Source organism: Prunus dulcis, chromosome 1, assembly GCF_902201215.1.
Source record: "Prunus dulcis chromosome 1, ALMONDv2, whole genome shotgun sequence".
Lineage (NCBI taxonomy): Eukaryota > Viridiplantae > Streptophyta > Magnoliopsida > Rosales > Rosaceae > Prunus > Prunus dulcis.
In genome coordinates this window covers 10,219,268-10,242,822 of record NC_047650.1, presented here as the reverse complement: position 1 = coordinate 10,242,822, position 23,555 = coordinate 10,219,268, and the positions used below count along the sequence as shown (strand labels likewise).

The 23,555-nt window shown below is 37.3% G+C and overlaps 5 protein-coding genes across 5 annotated transcripts; 1 reads left to right on the top strand and 4 right to left on the bottom strand.

The window, feature by feature from the left end:
* Window positions 1-990: 990 nt before the first annotated feature.
* On the bottom strand, window positions 991-3,917 carry LOC117613851. The gene is made up of 8 exons (XM_034342449.1): window positions 3,500-3,917; window positions 3,268-3,398; window positions 3,011-3,088; window positions 2,838-2,882; window positions 2,696-2,740; window positions 2,539-2,590; window positions 2,204-2,300; window positions 991-1,318 (listed from the first exon to the last, which is right to left on the bottom strand). Exons 1-8 carry the CDS (start codon window positions 3,819-3,821, stop codon window positions 1,153-1,155), a joined length of 936 nt encoding a protein of 311 aa, XP_034198340.1. The 5' UTR covers window positions 3,822-3,917; the 3' UTR covers window positions 991-1,152.
* Window positions 3,918-4,251: 334 nt separating this feature from the next.
* Window positions 4,252-6,432, bottom strand: LOC117614590 (probable protein phosphatase 2C 34). Its single transcript, XM_034343456.1, has 6 exons — window positions 6,232-6,432; window positions 5,827-6,079; window positions 5,417-5,725; window positions 5,044-5,161; window positions 4,722-4,945; window positions 4,252-4,600 (listed from the first exon to the last, which is right to left on the bottom strand). The coding sequence occupies exons 2-6, from the start codon at window positions 6,070-6,072 to the stop codon at window positions 4,391-4,393; spliced, it is 1,107 nt and encodes a 368-aa protein (XP_034199347.1). The 5' UTR covers window positions 6,073-6,079; window positions 6,232-6,432; the 3' UTR covers window positions 4,252-4,390.
* An 890-nt stretch (window positions 6,433-7,322) lies between these two features.
* Window positions 7,323-11,218, bottom strand: LOC117614453. The gene is made up of 7 exons (XM_034343269.1): window positions 10,664-11,218; window positions 10,350-10,547; window positions 9,423-9,695; window positions 9,078-9,180; window positions 8,736-8,854; window positions 8,433-8,609; window positions 7,323-8,107 (listed from the first exon to the last, which is right to left on the bottom strand). Exons 1-7 carry the CDS (start codon window positions 10,961-10,963, stop codon window positions 7,373-7,375), a joined length of 1,905 nt encoding a protein of 634 aa, XP_034199160.1. The 5' UTR covers window positions 10,964-11,218; the 3' UTR covers window positions 7,323-7,372.
* A 4,480-nt stretch (window positions 11,219-15,698) lies between these two features.
* On the top strand, window positions 15,699-17,554 carry LOC117615295. Its single transcript, XM_034344355.1, has 4 exons — window positions 15,699-16,017; window positions 16,144-16,195; window positions 16,284-16,351; window positions 16,944-17,554. Exons 1-4 carry the CDS (start codon window positions 15,871-15,873, stop codon window positions 17,490-17,492), a joined length of 816 nt encoding a protein of 271 aa, XP_034200246.1. The 5' UTR covers window positions 15,699-15,870; the 3' UTR covers window positions 17,493-17,554.
* A 218-nt stretch (window positions 17,555-17,772) lies between these two features.
* LOC117636416 (pumilio homolog 24) lies at window positions 17,773-22,317 on the bottom strand. The gene is made up of 17 exons (XM_034370904.1): window positions 21,963-22,317; window positions 21,772-21,825; window positions 21,307-21,368; window positions 21,121-21,202; window positions 20,905-21,028; window positions 20,698-20,781; window positions 20,452-20,566; window positions 20,134-20,284; window positions 19,897-20,010; window positions 19,718-19,789; window positions 19,509-19,559; window positions 19,332-19,382; window positions 19,106-19,213; window positions 18,821-19,012; window positions 18,620-18,694; window positions 18,250-18,509; window positions 17,773-18,143 (listed from the first exon to the last, which is right to left on the bottom strand). Exons 1-17 carry the CDS (start codon window positions 22,197-22,199, stop codon window positions 18,005-18,007), a joined length of 1,971 nt encoding a protein of 656 aa, XP_034226795.1. The 5' UTR covers window positions 22,200-22,317; the 3' UTR covers window positions 17,773-18,004.
* Between the last annotated feature and the right edge of the window lie 1,238 nt (window positions 22,318-23,555).

Sequence of the window (23,555 nt, the reverse complement as noted above, 5' to 3'; positions counted from 1 at the left end):
TTTAACCCGTGTTAGTAAACAGACAAAAATTAATGGTGATTTTTCTTAAGAGGTTGATTTGATCCGTAGTTTTGAGGGGATATATTTGATTACGGATATTAACGGAAAATAAGGAATTGTAAGTAAACCTGCCATTAATTTCAAATCAAGCAAACTAATCAGTATTTCTTCAACATTTTCTCCCTCATTCCACTTGTTGCTTGAAACTCATATTCGACATCCAATCATTCAAAATTGTCCTTGGGTTGATATAATTTTGAGATTTAATTTTATCCGGGGTATTCAAAAAAGCAAATGAAATTGAAAGAAATGATATGAAAAGTTTCAGGAACAAGAGAGAATTGGAGCCCCACCGTGGGAGGCGAGGCTTTCAAAAATTGACGTGCACGTCCACCGAAGTAGGGTGGAACTAGCACGTACGAAAAGCGTGTTCGAAATAATAGGTGTTGGCACGACCCGCCGTCTCTATACGATCATTGACGAGTCATCCTTCACCCCTGACAGGACAGGTTAACTTATATGGTTCCCGCTTCTCTTTACTTATAGGCAGAGCCATACACTTCACTAACTAAAACGTCGATGTGGGACAAATTGTTCACAAATTTATAAATCTCTTGCAGCCTACTGCTCCCAAAATACTTCGAAACCGAAAGTGTTAAGGGTTGCGACTGTCCTAAACACACATAATTATTTAGTAACTACAAATTTTTGTTAGGTCCCTTGGTTTATTGATTTTGTTCACAAATAATGAGGAAAAGTAGATATGTACGTACCAGCACGAGGGCTGTATGTATAATGCATGTGAGGAAATTCCTACGGTTTTTATTTTTATTTTTGAATTCATGTATGGTTTGCCTTGACTACTTTGATACATTGATTCATAGTTGCCGCAATCTTTTGTTGCCTCGTCTCAAGCCATAGTTGCCTTGATATATGGTTTGTTAAATTTATGGTTGTCTCGGCATATTGATTTTGTTCACAACTAAGGAGGAAAAATAATAGGAGGGGCAGTGAGATAAATTTTATAGAATACAACACAACCATAGGAACACACGAGGTGAACTCAATATCATTAAATCCCTTCTGCATCTTTGAAATACAAATTACTGCTTTTGACAAATCAATGTAACAAGGCTTTCTAAACATATGGCCTTAACCACCATACCGGGTCTTGAGGGACTCTGGAGGCTCTTCTTCCATGATGCCTGAACCTGTTGTAGCAAGGTACAAGCGGATGGTCGTTTTATGGTCTCCAAGGAAAGTGTGATCCAAGAAGTTGTTGTATGCTACCTCGCTCAGATTCTTTGCTGCTAAGACACTACAAATGGATGTTTGATCATCCACTTTAGTTCATAATTCATATGAGGAGTAGTTGGAATGGAAGTATGTCATGTAAGAATAAATCTCTAGCAGCAAATCAACATCACATAGGATTACAGCTTGTACAAAACAAAACATAACAATAACTTACGTACAGCAGAAGAAGACATTGTCAACTTAAGAACAAGTGAGCCTTCTACTCTCAACAAAACAATATGCCCTCTGGCTATTGATTAGGGTTTAGCTGCTATATAGAACGTGTATTTGAGAGAGCAGGGACAAAACTCATATACTAGTGTAGTTAGCCATCCTTATCTGACCTATTACAGATAAGAAGGAACTCGTAATCACTGTAAATTCAGCAAATGATTACTAGTATTAGGACTATGCTGTCCTAGTTTTAGTTTAATACCACGTCTGCTAGACAACATACTCACACAATAATAAGGTTCTAACATGTCAAATAAGTTTGTTTTGTTCTCTCATCTTAGAGCAAAAAAAGAAAAACAAATCCAAAAAGGACAAAGCAGCTTGTTTAAAGAAGCACTGGCAAAGCCATTAACCTACCCATGCAAGATTAGACCTGTGGTCTATGATCAAACTCAAATGATGAGACGAAGGAGAAAAGCCAAAGCAAACATATATTGACTAATCAGATTCATCATTAGTCCTCTAATACATTCAAGTACAATTAAGTTGGTCTATGAGTTAATTTTTTCTACTGATAAGATGTGGGTTACAATTCAAGAGCTTGTTCTTTTGGCCTGACAGACCAGGATCATTCATTTCTTTCAAGCTCACTGCCAGTTGGTAAGCTCACTGCTAGTTGGGGATCATTTACATCTTTTTGGTAGCAAATAGTATATCAAAAGTGAGGACTCACCAATGCCGAAGGTAAGTGCGACAAGGTAGGATATCATCTCGCCAGATCTTATCAATGCCATATCGTCCAAATAGCTGAAAATACATCTCCTTACTTCCTGAAATCCAGCAAGAAAAAACCAGCAGCATACATTAACATCAAACCCCATCCTTATCTAATGGAAAATTATGGAATTGGATGGGGTAGCACAATTGTTTAGCTAAAACCAATCATGAATGGCATTTCTTTGTATCTAACATTGCTATCAGAAACTACGAGTTAACTACACTAATGTTTCTGTTTACTATCTATCTTAATTGGGAAACTGTTAAAATTAAAAAGTAGCGAAGATCTACCTTTGCATCTAACTCTGAAGAACTCTTCATCACTATAACGAGCACAAAGTACCTGCATTCGTTCACCCCAATAACTAAACTAAACTGAAAAAGTACAGGGGAAAAAAGCCTAATAAGGTGAAGCTATTGGCATCACATATTCACATTTTCCACTCACCGCTCGATTATCAAATGGCTTCCCATCAGGTGTTTCAGGCAGAACCTGCAAGACAAACAAATAACTCCAAATGAAAATACAAATCGTTTTTTTAAAATAAAAAATTAAGAACTTGATGGTAGGCAACAATCTAGGAACTTACAGCTAGGAATCGAAATTCAGGTTCCCTCTTGATAAAAGCTGGAATCTGAAGTTGTTAAATCAGCACACGAGTTGCGAATTAGCTCTCATCGAATTAACTAGTTTCCTTCTACCTGGTTTTCAAAGATTCAATATTTAACAGGCACTGAAACACACATAACATTAACTTTATACCTCTGATTTTGTAATCTCAAACACTGTTACTATAAGGCTTTCACCTTCACAAGGCTCTACACTCAAGCTTGCAATCTCCTGCCCCATTCATAAAATTAACAACAAAATTCAGATTTTAGAATTTACATAACAAATTGTTTTCCCAAACTTGTAAACGAACCAAACACAAAAATTGATAGTTTTGAATCGTTGAAGAATATGCGAACAACAAAAGCATAAACATTTCATAAATTTTTCTTTCAGTTTCTTTGATTGACCTTGGTTTCAGGCTTGGCAATGCCGCGCTCGAAGAAAATGGGAGCCATGTGAGCATACACTCGACGAAAGCCGTTCAACAGCGCAACTCTGAAGTTGATCAGGTCCGGAAATGTACTCCTCGCGCTTCTCTCTGCCTCCCAAACACACCGCACCAGTTAACAAGTCAGCGTACGACAACAAGCACATCAAAACGGTGACGGTGATGGTGTAGGTGATTGAATTTGTACGTACCGGAGAGGAGGGAACCGAAGCCACAGATAGAGATGTAACCGTCGGGTGAGAGAATGGTTTCGAAATCCGACTCCTCGTTGAGTTCCATCGGTGGCGGCTGGGCCGCTGGAGAGCTTGATCGGCCGGAGTCTGACATAGTGATCGGAGACTGTCGCCGGCGATGGGACCGGTGGAATGGAATGAGCGTTGAGCTGTGCAGGGTTGGGTTTGGGGTTGGGAAGGTGAGGAGGGAGTTGGAGAGAGGTTGGCGTAGAGGGCACGCGCCGCGCGCGAGTGAGTGAGGAGATGGATGGAACGAGAGACGGAGAGCAGTGGTTGTCATGAGGAAGAAGACGCGCGCAGAGGCAGGGACAGACTTCTATTTTTGAGGGTGCCATCGGAACATGGAAAATCATGTCGTTTATTGATAATTATGTCGTTTTTATGTAAACGACAGTAACATAAAAACTCTCATACATAAAACTCGAGGTTAATATAATGTAAATATTTATTTTGAAAATGTTTGTTTTTAATTTTCGCTATCAATAAAACTCTTATACATCTATCTTAACTAAATATAAAGGGTTTAACGTGTTTTAAGAATACATAAAAGTATAATGCTATGACGATCGGATGTTGTATTCTCATAATTCTTAAAATACGTATCAATATAAAAGGGCCCTAAACATGCTGGGACTAAAATATCACCTCGATTGTTTTGGGTGCATGATTCTTTAATTTATGCTTCTTTCGATATTTGATCTAAGAATTGGTTAGATAGAATCATGTTGGGCTTTCTTGTTATATGGTTGACAGCATTCCAAATCAACGAGGGCATACATTTATATATACACATCTCCCATAGTAAACTAAGGCAACAATAATAGGCATCTACCCAGATTTTTTTACACATTAATTTTGTGAGATCATAAGGTTGGCATGTTGTGAGGATGAAGCGTGAAAGAAGAGGCAAATAGCTGAGATGTCATCCATGGCGATGCCTCGTTTCTTAGACTTCCATGCAAGAGTGGCACATCCCACAAGCCTTTTAGCTGCTTTTTTCCTATCTGGAGTGGAGGAAACTATCTGTACAGCTTCTTCGTTGGAGATAACATCCCATACCTGATGAAGCAAAGCAAAGTCATTGAAGATTTGTTCAATGGAGTTGCTTTACCGTGCACATCTGCAATTTTTCTTGATACAATTTGGAACAAAGTTGGAAAATAAAATGAAATGTGCTTACCCCGTCTGTTGCTAGAATGACAAACTGGTCTCTGCTGGTGATATGCCTTTGACTGACAGCAGGCACTGAGATAAGCCCAAAATCCTTAACACAATAGTCACCAAAGGCTCTTGATATTGCCAGTCCTGGTGTCTTACCATTTGGCATCCAGACCCTGTAAGTCCCTGGTTCATCATGTAAGCAAAATACTTGTCCATTGGATCTTGTTATTCGTTCTGCCTCCTCTGTAACAGGAAAGAGTCCCCAAAGAGCCCCAAAATATTTAAGTACAAGGTACACATTTTGTATATCAAGGAGACAGAGACAGAGTGAGAAAACCAACGAGGTATATTGGGTTTAAAGTCCACTGTAAGCTGAAGAGGTACCAAACTCCCATCTTCTGAAATGGAGGCCAAGACAGCCCGCGAGTCACCGACATTTGCGACGATGAGATGTTCGCCCTGGAGATCATTGATGAGGAGATTTTTAAGGGTACTTGTCATGCAATTGCTACACTCTAGCTAACACTACCAGTCCAAGATTCTGGATATTGAAATCAAAGATCTGGATCCTATGGTTTAGGGTTTGATTGGCACCCATTGGATCAACATAATTAGCAGAAAAAAGGTTTTCTGGTAGCATATTTACTTGCCACACAAGGAAGGAAAGTAAGTAAACTATGCTACTCAAAATATATGACAATTTCTTCTGATTACCTGCTTAACAATTGTTGATGCTGTAGCGCCACTTCGATAAGAATCCATTTTAGAAGAATGCTTAAGCTCCTGGTCAATGGCAGCATACGTTTTAAGAAAGGATTGCTTCCATATATCAAACCGATGGAGGTTTCTATCCATCTCCATTTCGAAGTCGAGGTTCAGTGATGCTAAAGTGAGAGTCTCTTGCCAATTGCACAACAAAGAAGCAGGCATTGATTCCTTGACCCTTTTGCTAACATGGTGGCCCCATTGGCCATGCCCATCAAATATCCCACAAAAGATCATGTCCTCTTGGCATCCAAATTCCTACCAACCCAGCTTATGAAAATAAGGAAAATATATAGCATATGTTTTGAAACAAGCATATTTGCAACAAACAGAAAAACATTCTCAAACTGTGGACTTACCTCCCAAATGATTAAGCAATCTTGATTGATCCCTTTCTGGCCTCTCTTGGAGCAAACAGAGGAAAAATTGTTAGACTTATCAGACATAACAATGCCAGAAGAAGAACTCAAAACCAGCTCATTCTTTTTCGCTTCCTTTTCCAATGCTTCTGCAGTTTTCCTTGCAACATCTTCATGACAATTCTTCATTTTCTTGAGCGATCTGGTTCTTGCCAGCCCTTCAAGAAGAGATGGAAAGAGCACCATAGCCCCCCTACAGTCCCAAATCATTACACACTTCAAAAGATAAGTACCTATTCAATTGGTATAACTTATATCAGCTAGCTAAGCCAAGCCTTAACATATATGTACATTTCTCTTTTTCCTTATAATATCAAAGAGCTAGAGAGAACCAGTAAGCAAAACCTGGTGTGATTTCAGTCCGGCACTGATTCGCGACGAAACAATCAAACAAACGTTTGGTCTTGCTTATACTCCATTTTCATCTCCTTCTCCTTCTTCTGTTTGCAAGCTCAAGTATGGCTACGCAAAAGTATGCTTTGAGTGTGAAATGACTATCATCTGCCGTTAACTTAGCCATCCTGTGATGTAGGCGTCATGGCCCTTTTTGACGTTCTTGTGAGAGAGTTACATCAACGTATTCATATATATATATATGCCGTGCCCACTTTGGCCATGCTTTTAGTTTAAGATATCATCAAATGGTATACGTGTGTTAAGTGGATTTGGAAGCACTAATTGGATTTATCATTGCTAATCAGAATATTCTACTTAAAGTCGGTCTTAAACACTAAACAAATGGAAAAAGACCTGTTCGGCGTAATTAAAAAGAATTAATCATGAGGGAGGGGGAGATTAGATTGTGATTAGATTAGCATATCTTGGAGAGTATTTAAGAGAGTTTTTATTACAAAGTTGTGATTGCCAAAGTTTGTTAAACAAAAGAAGATTAGGTGTGGAACGAAATGCTCCATCCAATGAGGATTAGGGAAGGGATTAAAAAAGTCATTACTTGGTCCAATGAGATCATACACCAAACCAAACACAAGGCTATGACTCTGAGTGAGCCACTTGTTTTGAGGGACCAAGTATGTCAAAATCACAGGTCAAACGACTTGCATGATTGTGAGCCTCAAATATATGTTATGCAGGAGGGACCATGCATTTTCTGGTTACTTTTTCATGAGAAGTCTTTAAAAAAATGGTATTGTTTGAGATGTAAATTATACCAATTGTGTTCTATATATTTCATACTGATTGTGATCTTATCCTCCAACATAAGGGAAAGATAATGGTGGGGATGAGTTTTATAAAGCTCAAGCCAGATGTTCAAGTTGCGAAAATTGTGGTTGCTGTTTCTTTTCGTACCAAATAAGTTTCCAAGTGGGCTTTAAGCCAAGCATGCGGAAGCTTGGACTCAACTGAAAATGGCTTATTTCTAAAGTGCTTTTTGTCTTTTGAAAAAAGTTACGGGAAGAGAAGCAAAAGTCGACTACTGATAGGCAACGCAACATAAATATATTTTCTATTAATTTAAATTTTTTTTTCACACGATACAACTACTGGATTCATCATTTTCCAGTTCCCTGATCAACAATTCCATCATTTTCTTATACATAGGCATGTAGTGATCATTAATCATCGTCCTAGAAAGTCGGAGCTTACTATACAGTTCTCTAGGTGTCTCGTATATACCCACATGTTCTTCAATAGGTCCATCATGATCTAAATTAATAGAATCAGACGAAGGGGCAGAAATAATGTGCATGATTCTGCCAGGGGGATAGAACCGGTGGCTCTCTGAAACATCTAACGAAGAGATGGCCGTATTGCTTTCTGCAACATCAACCAGCATGTTTTCTTCATCGGTTATTTCTCTCACTGCAGCAGCTTCTTCCTCCTGGGCCTCGACATTGAAGTCATTCTCCTGCCTCGTAAGCTCCTTCGCCAGTTCATACCACAACTCACCTTCAGTGATGTCTCCAACAGTAGATGTAGTAGTATTTTCATTCACTGGCAAAAGCTGCTCCTCTTCATCGGTATCGTCATGACCGGATCTGCCACTAAAACTAGATTCCAAGTTATTCTGCATTGGATCTATGGTCACTCTTTCAGTCTGAGATTCAGAATCCTTGTCACATACGACAGAAGCTTCAGGCAAATCATCTGCTTTAGAATTCAATAATGGACCCACATTCCGGCGCCGTGCACCCATGCAAGACCATGATGATATAGATGAATGAGTTCTGACAACAACATTCTGTGCACGCTTCATCACAACCTACAAGTTACCGAGCAGAAGCAAAGCCTGTCATAACATATATAAAGTAGGAGCCATACACACACAAATGATGCTTGATGCTAATATACTTGATGATGTTTCCATAACCGTCTAATTACTAAACAAGTAGACCAGTATAGTGTAGTTCAACCAAATGAGTCAATATTAGCACCAATTCACTAACAGTTCTACATAAAGACATTGTACAAATTACTACACCATAACATAAAGAAACCAGTGAATTAGATTTCTCATTTGACCACAAGTCAGCAAGAGTGGACCTGATTAACAGTCAGTCATCAAATAAAAGAAAAATTAGATTTACCTGTGTGCTGCTAGATACTGGCCGCAATAGTGCACCAGCACCAGCAACCCTTGCTTTTGCACTAGCTATAGATGGTAGACGAGAACCCAGAGCAGAAGCAGAGCGATAAACAACATTCAAAACTCTAGTGCGTTCAACCTGATCCCGCAAATCATTTAACCAAGATGAAGCTGTGACCTGATGATGGCATATTCTAATAAGAATTCTGAAAATGTCTAATAGATGAGAATTGAACTACATTATTCATGAGCAGCAAGAATAAATGCTATATGCATCCATTTCAATGTGGAGAAAATACAGTACCTCACACCGGAGATCATCAACAGAAGCTGCTGAGAAAGTAGGCACCAGGTCAGAGCCATTGATGATAGTAGTGATGAAGTGCTTGCCAGATTCTGCCAACTCCCACGTTATACAGGCAGCTGCAAAACAAAAATTACAGTACAAGCACTTGAGCATTTTCTACTAAAGCACCCACAGGAAAGACCTCAGAATGACCTTCATGCATAGAATGGCCCAATCAGTTCTTCAGAAATAACAAGTCACATTTGACACCTTATATCTATGTAATTTATTAGCGCATTTCCATGAACAAATGATTATGGAATGCTAGAACCACTAACAAAAGAAATTCAGATGACATGCCTGGGGCAAATGTAACGCAAGTGCTTGAAGAGAACTCTTTCCGCTCTCGAAGAATATATGTTAACAATGCAGCTGTACCACCACCCAGTGAATGCCCAATAACCTGATATGCAGATTTCAACATTACAAAGAATAATAGCACAGATAAATCATCCTAGTATTATGAAATTCTGTACATTTTATTAATTTTAAAACTAAAACTAATCAACATCAATTTTGATGGTAAATTAGTAGTTTTAAAACATGCATAAGCAGGAAAAGCGACACAGTTTTTGATCAATTTTGAAATGGCAAATTAGTAGACAAAGTGGCATGCATTTTTTAAATTACAGAAACGGCATCTACCTTTATTTTGTAGTCAGGATATTCACCAAGAGCCTTGAGCAAGCAAGGAGTACTGATCATAGAAATCCAACGGGCTGCAGCAACCATCCCACAGTGGGCATATCCTAGGACTAAGTTGCTTATTCCACCATCATGCAAAACCGAATGGTGGAATGGGGCCACTGCTCCAGTAGCAGCAGTTAGTGTATCTTTGATGCTATGCGTTCCACGTATTAATAGAAGGAAGCATTTTGAGTTTTTATCGCGAATAACTGTGAATGCAGGCTTCAGAAGCTGCAAGCATAGTAGTGCTAATTAAGAGACGAATCAATCACAAATTTTAAAGCAAATAACGAAACCAAAGGATGCTTTATCACAAAAGCATAGAGTTGTGAGGAAGATTATATGCCAACATGAATATCAAGTAACTCAAAACACAGTGGTCGATAGAAATAACTTGTAGCACATATTTCACTTCTCATAAATTGTCCATTAACATAAATGTTCACCTTTCCCGAGTTTTTATCAGCATCACTCTATTAACATAGATTTCCATCTCTCATTTCCACATAAATTTTGATTCTTGAAGGTGTTTCCCTTTTTTTTTATTATGAGATAAGGGGGATAAATCCCCAAAAGAAGGAGTTTCCTTTTAGTTTCCCTACGAAGTAGAAAACTTTGGTTGTTTGGGCATGTGGGCAGCTCTTGTTTGGATCCATGGATTTTTTTAGTATACGATTTTTAGATTTCTAGAATCCATGGATTTGCTTTATGTATCATTACCTACACTACAAATACTAATACTTAAAGAGTTCCTTGTCATTATTTAGTTTAGACTCAATAAAGGAATGTTATCCCTCCACATCAAGCTGAGAACTGAGAAAGGCAATTTCTAATAAAAACATGAACAAATGTAGTTACAGAGTGTAAAGGTAAGAGCTTACGAACCCCAGCCTTGGGCTTCTGAAGAAGTACATCTTCCTGAGAGAAACCCCCGGACTCTAAAAACACCAGAAACGGTTTCTTTGAAAAAAGCATACAAAGCGTCAACAACTTCAAGTAATAATGCAACTCCTCAATAATTCCAGACCCTTTGAGCTGCACACTATCACTACCAGCATATACACTCGCAACTTGTAAATTACCCTGCAAGTTAACCAAAACCAGGGACCTGACATGTAAATAACCAAACTTTCGGAAGCATTGGCCCCAAAGAAGTGAAATTTGCAGAAAGAGACCCCGAATTTGAGCGAATTACTCACCTGCCTACGCATGAGGTAGTTAATGCCGAAGGCCAAATCGCCGATCGGCCACTTGCCGAGTGTTTCAGAGTAAGTGAACCGGAGCGTATCGGACAAGGTGTTCAGCGACTCGAGCCACGTGGCGGGCGCTTGCGCCGGTCGCCGAGAGAGCCTCTTCCTCGCCGATCTCATCTTCGAGAGATTTCCACTCCGATCGCTGTCGTCGTCGTCGATGTCAACTTGCGACGCCAACCTCCGATTAAACACGTAGTAGATAAGTACGGCGGCTCCGGCGGCGGTCGCCATTGTCCCCGCCGCCATAGTATCGAACGGTCGAGATTGAAAGCTCAGAAGAACGACAGCACACCAGCACTAGCAAATTAACTCTGGAGAAACTAAAACTCGTTAGAAATCAGATGAATTAAACTGAAATGTTTGAGATTTATGATGCTTAATTTGATTGAAGGAGAAATCAGGGCTTCGCAGAAGAATCGAATATGGAGAATATGGATTTGGGCCTCTGGCGTCTGAGGGAGGTAGCTACAGAGAAAGACCACTACAGAGAATGTGCGCGAATAAAGAAAGAACCGCGACATTTGAAATTACGCGAATAGCCCCCCAAGATGCAATAATTGACGTCGGACATAACGGTATGATGTCCAAACGTAACTTTTTCGTTTTAAGGAAGGGTAATTTGGTCGCGATAATTTTTTACGTGTTGAACAAATTGGAAGGGCGCGCACGTTAGGGATAATTTGTGGGTTTTGTATTTGTTTGGGAAAAGGTGGTAGATGTGACAAAAGAAGTGCGTGTGGGGTAAGTTGGGTTGGTAGGCCCCGTGTATTGGATAGAAGAGCTGGCTTCAACCCAGCTCAACTAAAGTGTATATCTTTTATATAGATAATAATTGGGTAGGCTCCGCAGGTGAGTGTTGATTTATTGGGGTGACAAGGCCCAAATTATGCTGAGTTTGGTCACCAAATTTGATCCTACTCATACTCAGGGTCGACATTAATCCTGCCGATTCAAATAATCCCACCCATTCAAATTATGATGGTTGATTTGGTTTAGTTTTGATCAAGAAAAAATTTAATTGGTTTAAAATTTTAACTGAATCGTAATTATTTGGTTTAGTTTGGTTTTAAGCTTTTGTAAACCGACTTAAATCAAATTAGACCTTCTACTTGTATATTTATTTATTTATTATTTTATTTTACACGTTTAACCCTCTCATTTGAAGTTTGATAGAACTTTGAAGTTATTGATATTTGAATTGTAACTATATTAGTTATTAAAATTTGGAGTTCTATAGCATGCTGAATTTTATGATGGTTTGATACGCCTATAAAATGAAACAATATGTATCATATTATGATTTTTTTTATTTTTTTGTAATTGGGCTAAAATAATTTGAAAAAATGCAAAAGGAAAAAGAATTGAGCTTAGGCCAAATCTGCCGAACCAAACCATTTTAAATTGGTTTAGTTTGGTTCAATTTCTTTCATGGTTTTTATCAAAATCAAACCAAACCAAATCATTCTATTGTAATTAGTTCGGCTTTAGTTTTAAGATGAAACAAATCCATTCTAGATCGTTCCCGCGTCTACTCATGATGCATCGCAAAAAATGCTTTATGTTAATGTATCTTAGGCTTTGGTGTAAATCTTTTAATTGCATGTTGCTAAAGTCGACTTTTAATGGGTGATGAGACGTGGGAGAGCAGTCATAAATTTATCACACGTGCGTGGAGGGTACTTAGAGCACGTCCAGCGCGCATAGGAAACCAGGTGAAAGGCCCCCTGGGCGAGCCCGAGATGGCTCCAGCGCAAGGCCCGCAGCTCGGTTTCGTGGTGGGTCCCACAAGCCCGATCAAGCCCAAGGGCAAGTCTTGCCCGGGCTGAAGCCCGAGTTTGGTGACGTCACTTCCGAAGGCTCCAACGGGAATATGCCACGTGGCGCGTCCCGGACCCTCCAATGCAATTTTTTCCAGAAATCTGACGGCCTTGCTTTTTTTGGCTTAAAAAATTGCAAAAAAAATCGAAAAAAATTCAAATTTTTTTTAAAAAAATACCAAAAAATTCTGGATATTTTCCCTATAAATACCTAACAATTTTATTCACTTTCCACACCAAATCTTCATACAAACTCATCTTCTTCCAATATTTTTCACTTTCCACACCAAATTTCAATTGTATGATGAATGAGTAGGTATTTCAATTGTATGATGAGTGGGATGTGAATTTTATAACAAATATGGACACGTGGCAACCGAAAATTTTATCCGAAAATTTTATTTGAAAATTTTATCCGAAAAATGTTATCTTAAATTTTAAGTGAAAATTTTATAATAAATAGGGACACATGACAACCGAAAATATAATCTAAAAAGCTTATCAAAATTAATGGTTTAAAGTATAAAAAAATAGGAAATAAAGTACAATGAATAGTAATTGCCTTAGACTTGCCCTAGACTTTGCCCTCATGGGTGGAACCACAAATGCCAAGGCTGACACTATTCACATGAATAGTGGCAGCCCTTGCTTGCCCTTGTGGGTGGAGATGCTCTTATGCAACTGTAGTGTTCAAAATCAATTTTTAGGCCCAAACCCATTTGGGTTACTTGTTTGGAAATTGGATCACAAGGAAGACCAAAAAGAAACTGCATTGAGCAACATAAATGCATCAGAGTTAGACCAAAACAAACAGCTACCTAAGCTTTGATTATCCAACCCATTTTCAGCATTCCGTAAATTTGGCATTGAATTTTGGGTGCAAACGGGTTTCAGTTGACTTTAATGTAATACGAACATTATAAAATGTGAAACTTCTAATCCAATTGGAATTTTCTCTAAATAAAAACAAGGCATGCCATAAAACAAAGCCTACATCCCATTGTTATTCACAAAGAGCCTCGCCAATCTCAAAACAAAAGCACCTAGCCCAAGGCTTTGGAAATGGCAGATGGCAAAAGGTTAAATTCCAAAGCCAAGATTGCTCAAATTAAGAAAGATTCTAGGAGGGTGGAAACTATTGGCACTGGGGACTGACAACAACAACTAGGGCACTTTTCCAAAAGTTGCCTTGTGTTCTGGGGTCCATCATATGATCATCATAACCCTACAATTCCTAACCTTTGTTAACAAATTGCCTCAAAAGGGTAAAACCCTTGAGGGAGGAGGGATGGCGAGTTAACTTTACTTGCCAACATTATAGCAATTATCAGTTATTGATGCATGTAAAATTCGACATTAAACTTACAGTTAACAATTATTTATATATTAATTACAGTCTCGATCTTTTGAACTACATGAGTAAAAGAGATTGTGGTCACCCACCGTTGGATATTAATCCAATGGTTCAAAAAAGTTTCTTAAAAGGAATGTAAAAGTGAGTGAACCGTTGAATTTACATCCAACGGTGAGTGACCACAAATCTCTTAGACCCCTATAGTCCAAAAAATCAGAACTAATATTAGTTAACAATCATCCATACACATGTAAAGAAATATCCGTTAACCTTTTTCGATTTTACACCATAACAAACTATGTATGTGTTAGGTTGAACCAATACATGGTCAACATGGATAGGCATAGGCCTAGCTTTTCTATCAAAATCAAAACAAAAGAAAATCCAAAGTAAAATCTAGGGAAAATAGTACAAACTTAGAGGGCTCTTTTGACCTACTTTTGATTGCCAAATTTATGCCAAAATTTCAACTGGGCATTATATGCGGCAGTCCACATAGTTTTGCAACTACGAACCACCCTTTTCACGTGTAAGTTTTTATTAGATTCAATCAATATTTGCATGGTTCCTATTGAGAAATAGGTTTCGCTACCTACCTAATAAAGAGAAATAATTCATTCACTCTGAGCCGTTCTTCATCTTGAGTTTTAACTTTATTTGCCAGTTCATACAAAAATTTTTGTAACCGTGATAATATTGTTTTGCTATTTTTGATCAATAATGCAATGACACGCAGAAAAATTATTATGCATGTCATTGCCCTATTGATCGAGAATAACAAAAAAATTTATTCCCGTTGCATAAAAGTCTCTCCAGTAGCTGTTGCCATCTACAACATTCAATCTTGTGGACCATCCATTTATAGCCCTTTTGGTTGGATGGCAATTAGTTAATTCATTTGACACAGACAGTTGTACCGTAGAGTATAGAGACCTCATTGCTAACTTTTTTTTCTTCCAAGATACCAACAGAATTCATTTCATGATAGCCAGGATATTCACCTACCATTTTGCACTATCTTAAAGTCTTGTTTGGGAAACGTTTGGTGGTGAGATTGTTGTAACAATTATACCATATTGCTGATAATTACATATAGTATGGATGGGATTATACCAAATATACCATTTTATTTTGTTAAATACATGAACAATAATATTGGAACCTAAATTCACTAACTAACAGTATATCATTACTTTCTTAGTTTAAGATAAGCTCTATATATTTCGTCCACACACCAAAAAAAAAAAAAAAAAAAAAAAAAAAAAAAAAAAGATAAAAGATAAGCTCTATATATAGTGAATTTGTATTTATAATATACAACTCAATTTTTAGGATGGTATACCAGTCAAATCGAAAAAATAATAAAAACCAAGACACTGATATATCAGACATTGACAAAGATGAGTCGCTTGAAAATCCATAGGGTGATCCCACAAGCCCCCATTGCCTTTTTCATTTAAAATTTAAACCTTAGGCGTACATGAACTTAGTCAAATTCGTTTGAGCGGATGTGATCTCTACTTTGCATCTAACTTTGAGAATCTCTCTTCGTAGTGTAGAATAGATCAAAAATTTGAACCTCAATACTAAGCTAAGAAAAAAATAAAATTAAAACTGAAGGACTATAATGCCTGGCTAGGCCTACTCAAATTCTACCACGTGGCAAGATTAACGGATGACCTCTTCTCATTCCCTCTTCCCACCAAGGGGCACCAACTGATCCACTTTCAAAAATCACACCCGCAAACTTTGCTCTTTTTTCTTAACCGCTCCACCTTGCCATCACTCTCTCTCTCTCTCTCTCTCTCTCTCTCTCTCTCTCTCTCTTAAAACCAAAAAAATTACACTAGAACACACATGCAGAAGAAAAACCACACATTGCCTTTGAATCTTTGAAACCCCCTCATTCAAAGTTTCAAACATTTTCTCATTCTTTTCCATTTCCGCCTTCCATTTTTTCTCTGTTTTCTCAGTGAGAAAAAATGGGACATGACTCTGATTTCAAATCCCAGTTGGTGACAGAGATTTGCTCCATTTCCACACGCTCCATTGCCTGCTCTCATAGGCATGGCTGCAGCAACAGCCCAGCTAAATCATCATCTTTCATCGATTGGTATCGTCTTCTTCGAGTACGTTTTCTTGGACCATCTTGATTAAAAACGTAACCCATTTGTGGGATTCTTATTATTTTTCTCTTTCTTTCTCTTGTTAATTAATTTCAAGATTAATGTTTATGCGTTTCTGGGAATGAATAGGTGCAAGAAAATGCTGGCAGGGATGTTATAAGAAAGAGGTACCATGAACTTGGTAGGTTTGGCTAAAAGATTTAACATTTCATATTCCTTAATTGGTGGTGGTGGTGATTGTGGTTAATTAGGCTTATTCTTTTGTGCAGCTTTGCAACTTCATCCAGATAAGAACAAGCATCCCAAGGCTGAGATTGCCTTCAAACTTGTCTCCGAGGTTAGAATTGCATTCAACCAATCCAAGTTCCACCCTTTTGGTAGTTTTTGGTTGAGCTCTATTTTTTCTCTTGGCCACAAGTTGACAGTGGTCAATGGGAAAGAAAATTGAAATTTCATGGAGTTTGGTAGGGTTGGTTGTTTACCACAACCATGTCCTCCCAAAACATATTGAAGACAAAATTTCAGGTGCAGGTCTGTCCAGTCCAGTACAATGATATAAAGTTTTGTGGTAAAAAAAAATATATGCCTCACCTTAATTAGGTTACATGGACTTTGGTGGTGAGTCCCATGTGAAAGGCTGACAGAACATATTGGACCCAAAAGCATATTCATGTTTAGGGTGTGAGTGCATTGAATTGCAATACACTCACATTATGATTAATCTATTTAGGATATTGGCCAACTAGGTATTGCCCAATGGCAAAACCCCTCTGACTTGTAGAGCAATGGTCTTAGGGTCGAATTTCCATGACATCATGGCAGGCAGTGTGTGAGAAAAACCCCCTTCCCGTTCCTTAACTTCGGTGAGAAAAAAAAAAAAATCTATTTAGGATACTGGGTTCACTCAAATTTATGATTTTTTATTGCAGGCATATTCATGTCTCTCTGATAATGCAAAAAGAAGAGCTTTTGACTTAGAGAGATGGAGGAAGTTCTGCTTTGAGTGTGGTACAATCCCCTACTCCACCCACAAAACTTCAAGCAATGCCAATGCTTCAGAACACAAGGCTTGTAATCCCACAAGCTCGTCAAGGTCTTGCAAAGTTGTCAAGGGTCTGAAAGATATCAGAAACAGGTTTAGGGAGGAGGCAAGAGTTATAGAAAACTGTTTGAGGGCCAATGCAGCTGCAGCACCAAGAAGAGAATCCTCACTCTTCAGCCCACCTGCTGCTTATGACGTGTTTCAGAGCAGGTCCAGCAGAGAGTCCCCCATCTTCAATCCATCTGACCACAAGGTTCAAGGCTATCCTCATCTCCGGACTCGAATTCACAGTAAACCTCAGAACTTTTGGCACCTGCGAACGGGGCATCAAGTACTGAATTATGAACCCGGTAGAGCTACGTATGATTCTCCGGTGTTCGAGGTCAGATCAGATAGGGCATTTTTTAAGAGCAGATCTACTTGTGTCCGTTCATAACTTTAGAGAAAATGATTGTTTCATTCATTAATTGAAAAACAGTGAAAAGTCATTTCCTTTTAGGCTCCTCCAACTCTTTTTTCCTGCATTGCTCTGTTGCCAGATTATTGATTTCAACTGAGTTGGTAGGAAATCTTTTGCATATTTTCCAAGGTCATGGACTTCCTGAGAATTAGTCGGTAAGAATTAATCGTCTATGTTTCATTTTGATTTCAATAGCACAAAGATAATCGATAACTTTAACACAAAAAACATAAACAAAAGTAGCACACCCAAATGCGTCGAACGCACAGAATCTTGTTAATCAAATTCAAATTTTATAATAGTTTGGGACTGTACCAACCACATTACAACAATATAATAAGAAAAAGACTACACTCGTACAAAATTGTAAGTTCACTTTTAACTGCATTTAGTCGAAAGAGTTATGCCGGTTATGACAGAGAGTTGGTGTCCCTTTGTTATTTAGCAAGCGATCACCACGCCATTTCTGTCCTTTGAGAGCAATTTCCTCATTCTTTTGCTCCACTGGCTACTTTTGTCTCGGGGATTTTGAGAATACCACCATCTATCAGCGGTTGCAACTCTTTCTTTGCTAGTTTATGTACCTTAGGGTCTGAAGATTCTAAGAATGCAACAATTACCTTGCCGCTGCAATCACAGAAAAAAAAGAGACTTAAATACGAAAGAAAGAATCACATGCACTTTTATGCTTATTCACATGCATCATACTTGGAAATAAGACAAAGAGGCTGACCTGTGACCGTGGGCCCACAATTCACATTTTCCTTTCAGTGCTTTGTTCCATAAGGTGGAAGCAAAGGTGGGGCAGTCCAAGATTAGTTTTCTAATGGTCCGACTGGAATGGAAATTTTCCAAGATGTGTTCCTCTTTTGATTCCTCCGTTGATTCTTCGGATTTAGGCTCTGCTACAAGAGATGCTATAGCTTCATATAATGCATTCAACTTTTCATCCAGAACTGGGTGGAGAATGCCACCATCACCCCCAGTTGCAACCTGTACGTATTAAAAGGTTCCACATTCGAATGGTGTCAAAAATTTGGGCAAACGTTGAAACTTTTCCCATGGTAAAATCTCTGCATTGACAAAATTAGTAAAATAAGTACCTCATATATGACTTCTTTTCCAAAATTTGATCTAAGCAATTCCCCTGCATTTTCAGTGCACACATCAACTAGCCTCTGCAAGGCATACCCCACCAAAGTCAAAGTTTTATTGTGAAAAATGGTTGAGCAGAATTTCAAATCAACTTCACTATAATTAATCTCTGTTTAAATTGGAACCTATTTTGTGTTAAAGCAACAAACCTCAGCCAGCCCACTCTTGACTAACAACTCTTGCCTTCTTATAGAAGGATCCTTCTTTCCACCCTCAACTAAGTGGATGTCATCATCATTCGTATTGGCTTCATCTACTGTCACTTCCAAATCACTACTGGCCTCTTCACCAGATCTGTTATCTTCTGAAGATTTTGTTTCAGATTGGGTGTCTGACTCAACCTGAGAATAGAGAGCAATGGGGTAAGTTCCCATGCATATGAATCACTATCCAAATACATTTCTATCTTCTACGAAAGAGAATATACAATCTACCTTGTTGGATAGAGAAGGGATAGACAAACTGAGAGAAGCCAGGTCATCAGGAGTGAAATATTGTGATTTATTTGGATGTAGTAGGTGCAGTAATGGGCGCCTTCCATTCTGAACAATTGCAAACAGTAAAGCATCTCTTAGGAATCTAAAAAAGTGAAAATAAGGTGAAACAGGACTAAGGTAGATACGGAAATATGTTCTATAAGCAGCAGATCAGAACGACAACCTTATCAAGAACAAGATCCTTCAGATTTTCTTGAAGCTCGTGAATGACAACCTGTAATCAGGAGTATTTGATTTAGAAAGGTTCACCAGAAATTCATATATTGCAACCTCACAAAAAATATATATATAAAGAAAAATTAAAATCCTATCTGCAACAAACATCACCAGAAAAACAAACCTTAGTAATAAGCTTTGTATCATCAACAACTGAAAGAAGGCAAACAAGCACCTGGGAAGCATAGAATTAATTCATTATCAGGTATGCATAATATCAAAATAACCTTTGTGTCATGTATACAAACAACTGAAACAAATGCATAATATCACAAATATTAGCACTGAAATAATGACAATAGAAAACACAAAATAAAATTCCCCAAAGCTTACCATACTTCCAGCTTTGTCAAGAGCTATATCACGTACGTGGGCTTTCATTCCTTTGATTATCTTCTTTCTTTCCTAGAGACAAGTCATAACAATTAAAAGAAAACGTACACCATTAGCCAAAAAACCTATGCATATTTTTTAATGATAAAAATTTGCACACTGATACGATAAGAATCTACCTTTGCACTGCCATGCTTGACACAGAGCATCCCAACCCTAGATCCATCCCTTGTGTGGATCATCCGAACAAGAAGCGGACCTGACAACTGTTTAATTACATCTGTGGCAGAGAACTTCCAAAAAAAAATTTTGATTTTCAGAAAAGTAGACAAAATGACAAGCAAAGGCCTATATTGTTGGCAAGGAATTGAGATTGTTTATAAAATGATAAATTGCATGTAATTTCTCAACCATACCTTCTCAGCTATTGTAAAGTACTCTATCAACACCCTGTGTATTATAGAGTGATCAATTATTCCTTTCTCTAAAATTGGTTGAATCACTGAAGTCATGTGCCGCAAGACTGAAGATTTCTGCAGATCTAACTTTGATATTATATCCAGTAACCTGAAATTTGATCAATATCAGGAGAAAGAATAATATCAAGATAACTTTCATGGGTTGCAGTCCTTGTGGAAGCCATACATATCTAACAATTTGTGAAATTCAAAGTGCAATAAGAATTTGATAGCATTACATTCACGTAAAACTATTATACACAACTTATCCTTTACCTGCCCTCTTTCTTCGAGACCAAGTCCTTAAACAACTGTAGCTCTGTAGAATATAGTTCCACCAAAAGTTCTTGCTTTTGTGTTGCATTTCCCAATTGGTATGCATGCTCGACAACTATAAGAGAATTTAGAGAAGTAGCAACAATGTTATAACTGCTCAAAGTGTGAGAAAGGAAACAAAAATGGTTGGTTGGATATTGCTTGTGAGATATCTCTCCAAGTACTACAGGGAGGCTAATAACATACCTACAGATCCAACCATGTGACGTAGAAGGGAAGCAACATGCCCACGGAGAGACGAGATAAACCCTGCTAACTGTTTTTTGGAGGCTGCCAAAACAAAGAATAGGTAACAACTTAATAATTTATCAGAAAATAATGAAATTCAAACTATAATAGTATTGTAAGGAAGACTACAATTTGTTATATTTCTTCTTCCAATCTGAACCATACCATTGTCTAACATTTTTGTCACCAGATGAACAGCATAAGTGTTGCATGCAAGAGTAAGAAGATGTGGCTGAAGCTCCTCAAATACTGCATCCTTTTCCGCTTGTGAACAGTACTTGACACAAGTCTAAGATAAAAGGAATACATAAATTCAGGCTACTGCAAGAAAACAGAGACTTAAAACTTCAAAACATTATAGGAATGAAGATAAATAATCACCTGCAGAACACGAGAAGAAACATGGGAGCATGCAATTTCAGGAATTTTCCCCTTCATTTTTTCTACCGCTTCACTCACCAACCTTGCCAAAGTTCATAAATAACAAAAATAAGTAAATGAACATTTTAGGCAAAAAGAGACATGGTCAAGGTGGAATTGCAATTTAACTCTTCTCAAACTACATACTTGGATCGCTCTTCTTTAGAAATATTCCGACGACGCATCTTCTCCCACAGATGTGCAAGCTCCTAAAAAGGTTTAAAATAATTAATTAATTAATTAATTTTGCTCATTGCCACAAAAAGCTCATGGTTCGAGCATTTTAAATGGCTCAAGTTAAGGGGTTGTCTTTGCACATATAGCATACCCAACGAGGTCATACAAGTTGTGAACACAAGATGTTTGTTGTGAATACAAAGATTGGTGCACATTTTTGCACGTTATAAGAAAAGGCCAGGTTTCATCTACCAATTCACATTCAGATTATTTTGACGCACGAATATATATATATATATATATATATATATATATTTCTTTTTTCTTTTTTCTTTTTTCTTTTTTCTTTTTCCTCTTAACAATTTGCAAACTGAAATGCTTATCCAAACAAATTTAGAAATAAAAAATAAAAAAATAGAGTGAACAAACGCTTACTTGTTCTAAATTGTAATGACGCTTCCGCTTCTTCTTCCTAGACTCTGCAAGCTCCTGCAACAAAACCCACAAATCAAAATTGTTGATTTATCAGAAAAAGTAAAAAAGCAATAACATTTACTGGCTGTCAATAAAATACAGCATCAAGCACAAAAGCCCAATTTTCTTATTAAATTTTATCAGATATCGACCTTGGCACGGAGGCGACCCTCTCGGTTTGACAGCGGGATTTGCTTCTCATTATCAAGCCCTGGTTCTCGTTGTTTGAAAGGTTTGGAGGGTTTCTTGAAGTCATTGCTTCGAGGATTGGAAGGCTTTGAGTCGAGGAACTTGGGCTTCTTGGAAGTGGAGCTATAGGTCTCGGACTTAGTTCCCGGGATTTGCTTCCTCTTCTTTGGTCCGCTCTTCTCCTGCTTCTTCGCCGCCATTGGAGTATACTAGAGCTCAACTTCTTCGTCTCTGTTAGACCACGCTGTGGTCTTTGTGTGCTTGTGTTTTGTATCGAAGGGTTTTTTCAGGGTTTTGGTGGACATGATTTTCGGGTAGGGGCCAAGACGGGTCAGCTTGAAAAGTAAGGGGTTACCTGTCCTCGCGGCCCAGATCCAGTTACCCATATCGATAAATTGTGAATTCAGTAGAAAATTAAATTAACTATTATACTATCTATATTAATTAAAAAGAATTATCTTCATCAATGAATACCCAAAAAAAAATTCAAATAATAGTTCAAATAATAGACCAATGTAATCCTTGTAGTTTAAACTATTGTTTGTATTTATAAAAATAAACTAAATAAAAAAAGTTTGGGGTGAATAAAAAAGCTCGAATCACTCAACATATTTATTTTCAAAGTTGAAAGAGATTCTAAGTTCGAATCACTCAACATGATTGATAAGAAAAATGTAATAAGTTTAATAGCTAAGAAGGTATTATATATCTCATTTATATGGTTTTATATCCCCTCTCATGTAAATTTAGCTTAACCCTTTCAAAATCATTTTTTCTCAACTACAACCCATCTCTTTATATTTGTTATAATAAAATCTTATTTTTTTTCTAAATAAAACCTGATTATTAGAATCCAACTCGACAAGTTACCTAATCAAGGGTAAAATCGAATTTTTTATATTTTTTAATTCCTAAAATACCCATAACTAAACCGCTATTGCATTTTGTATATTAATGTAGGAATAAATATAGAAATAATTTTATTTAGATTGTAACTATAATGACACACGTTGAATTTGGAAAAATCTCCAAATGGATATAGGAATTAATGTGGTAACTTTTCTTAAATTTAACAATAAATTCAAATTCAACATACCTAATTGGTTTATTTAATAAAATAATTTATTTATTTATGCAGTATACATGATTAATTAACTATTATATTATTGTTTTATAAATATAATAGCGTACATACAATTTTATGTTTAAAAATTAACATACCTATTACTTCTTTTACGAAAAATACCTAGTATGAATCTACTTATTATTCAAATAATATACCCAACTTACGCATTTTGGATATAATTTACCTAATAATTTCCTGTTATGCAATAATATAACTTGTACTTTACCTATTTATGGGTATATTGTAGGCATATTAAAGCCAACACATGTATATTATGAAAATAATTTACCTTACTTATTATATTGTATTGGATAAATACATATATATTGTTACATTCCGGGATCGGCTCCTCCGTAGCATGATATTATCCACTTTGAGTGTAATAACCCAAAACAAAATATCTAAAAAGAAATAAAATATCTAAAAAGTA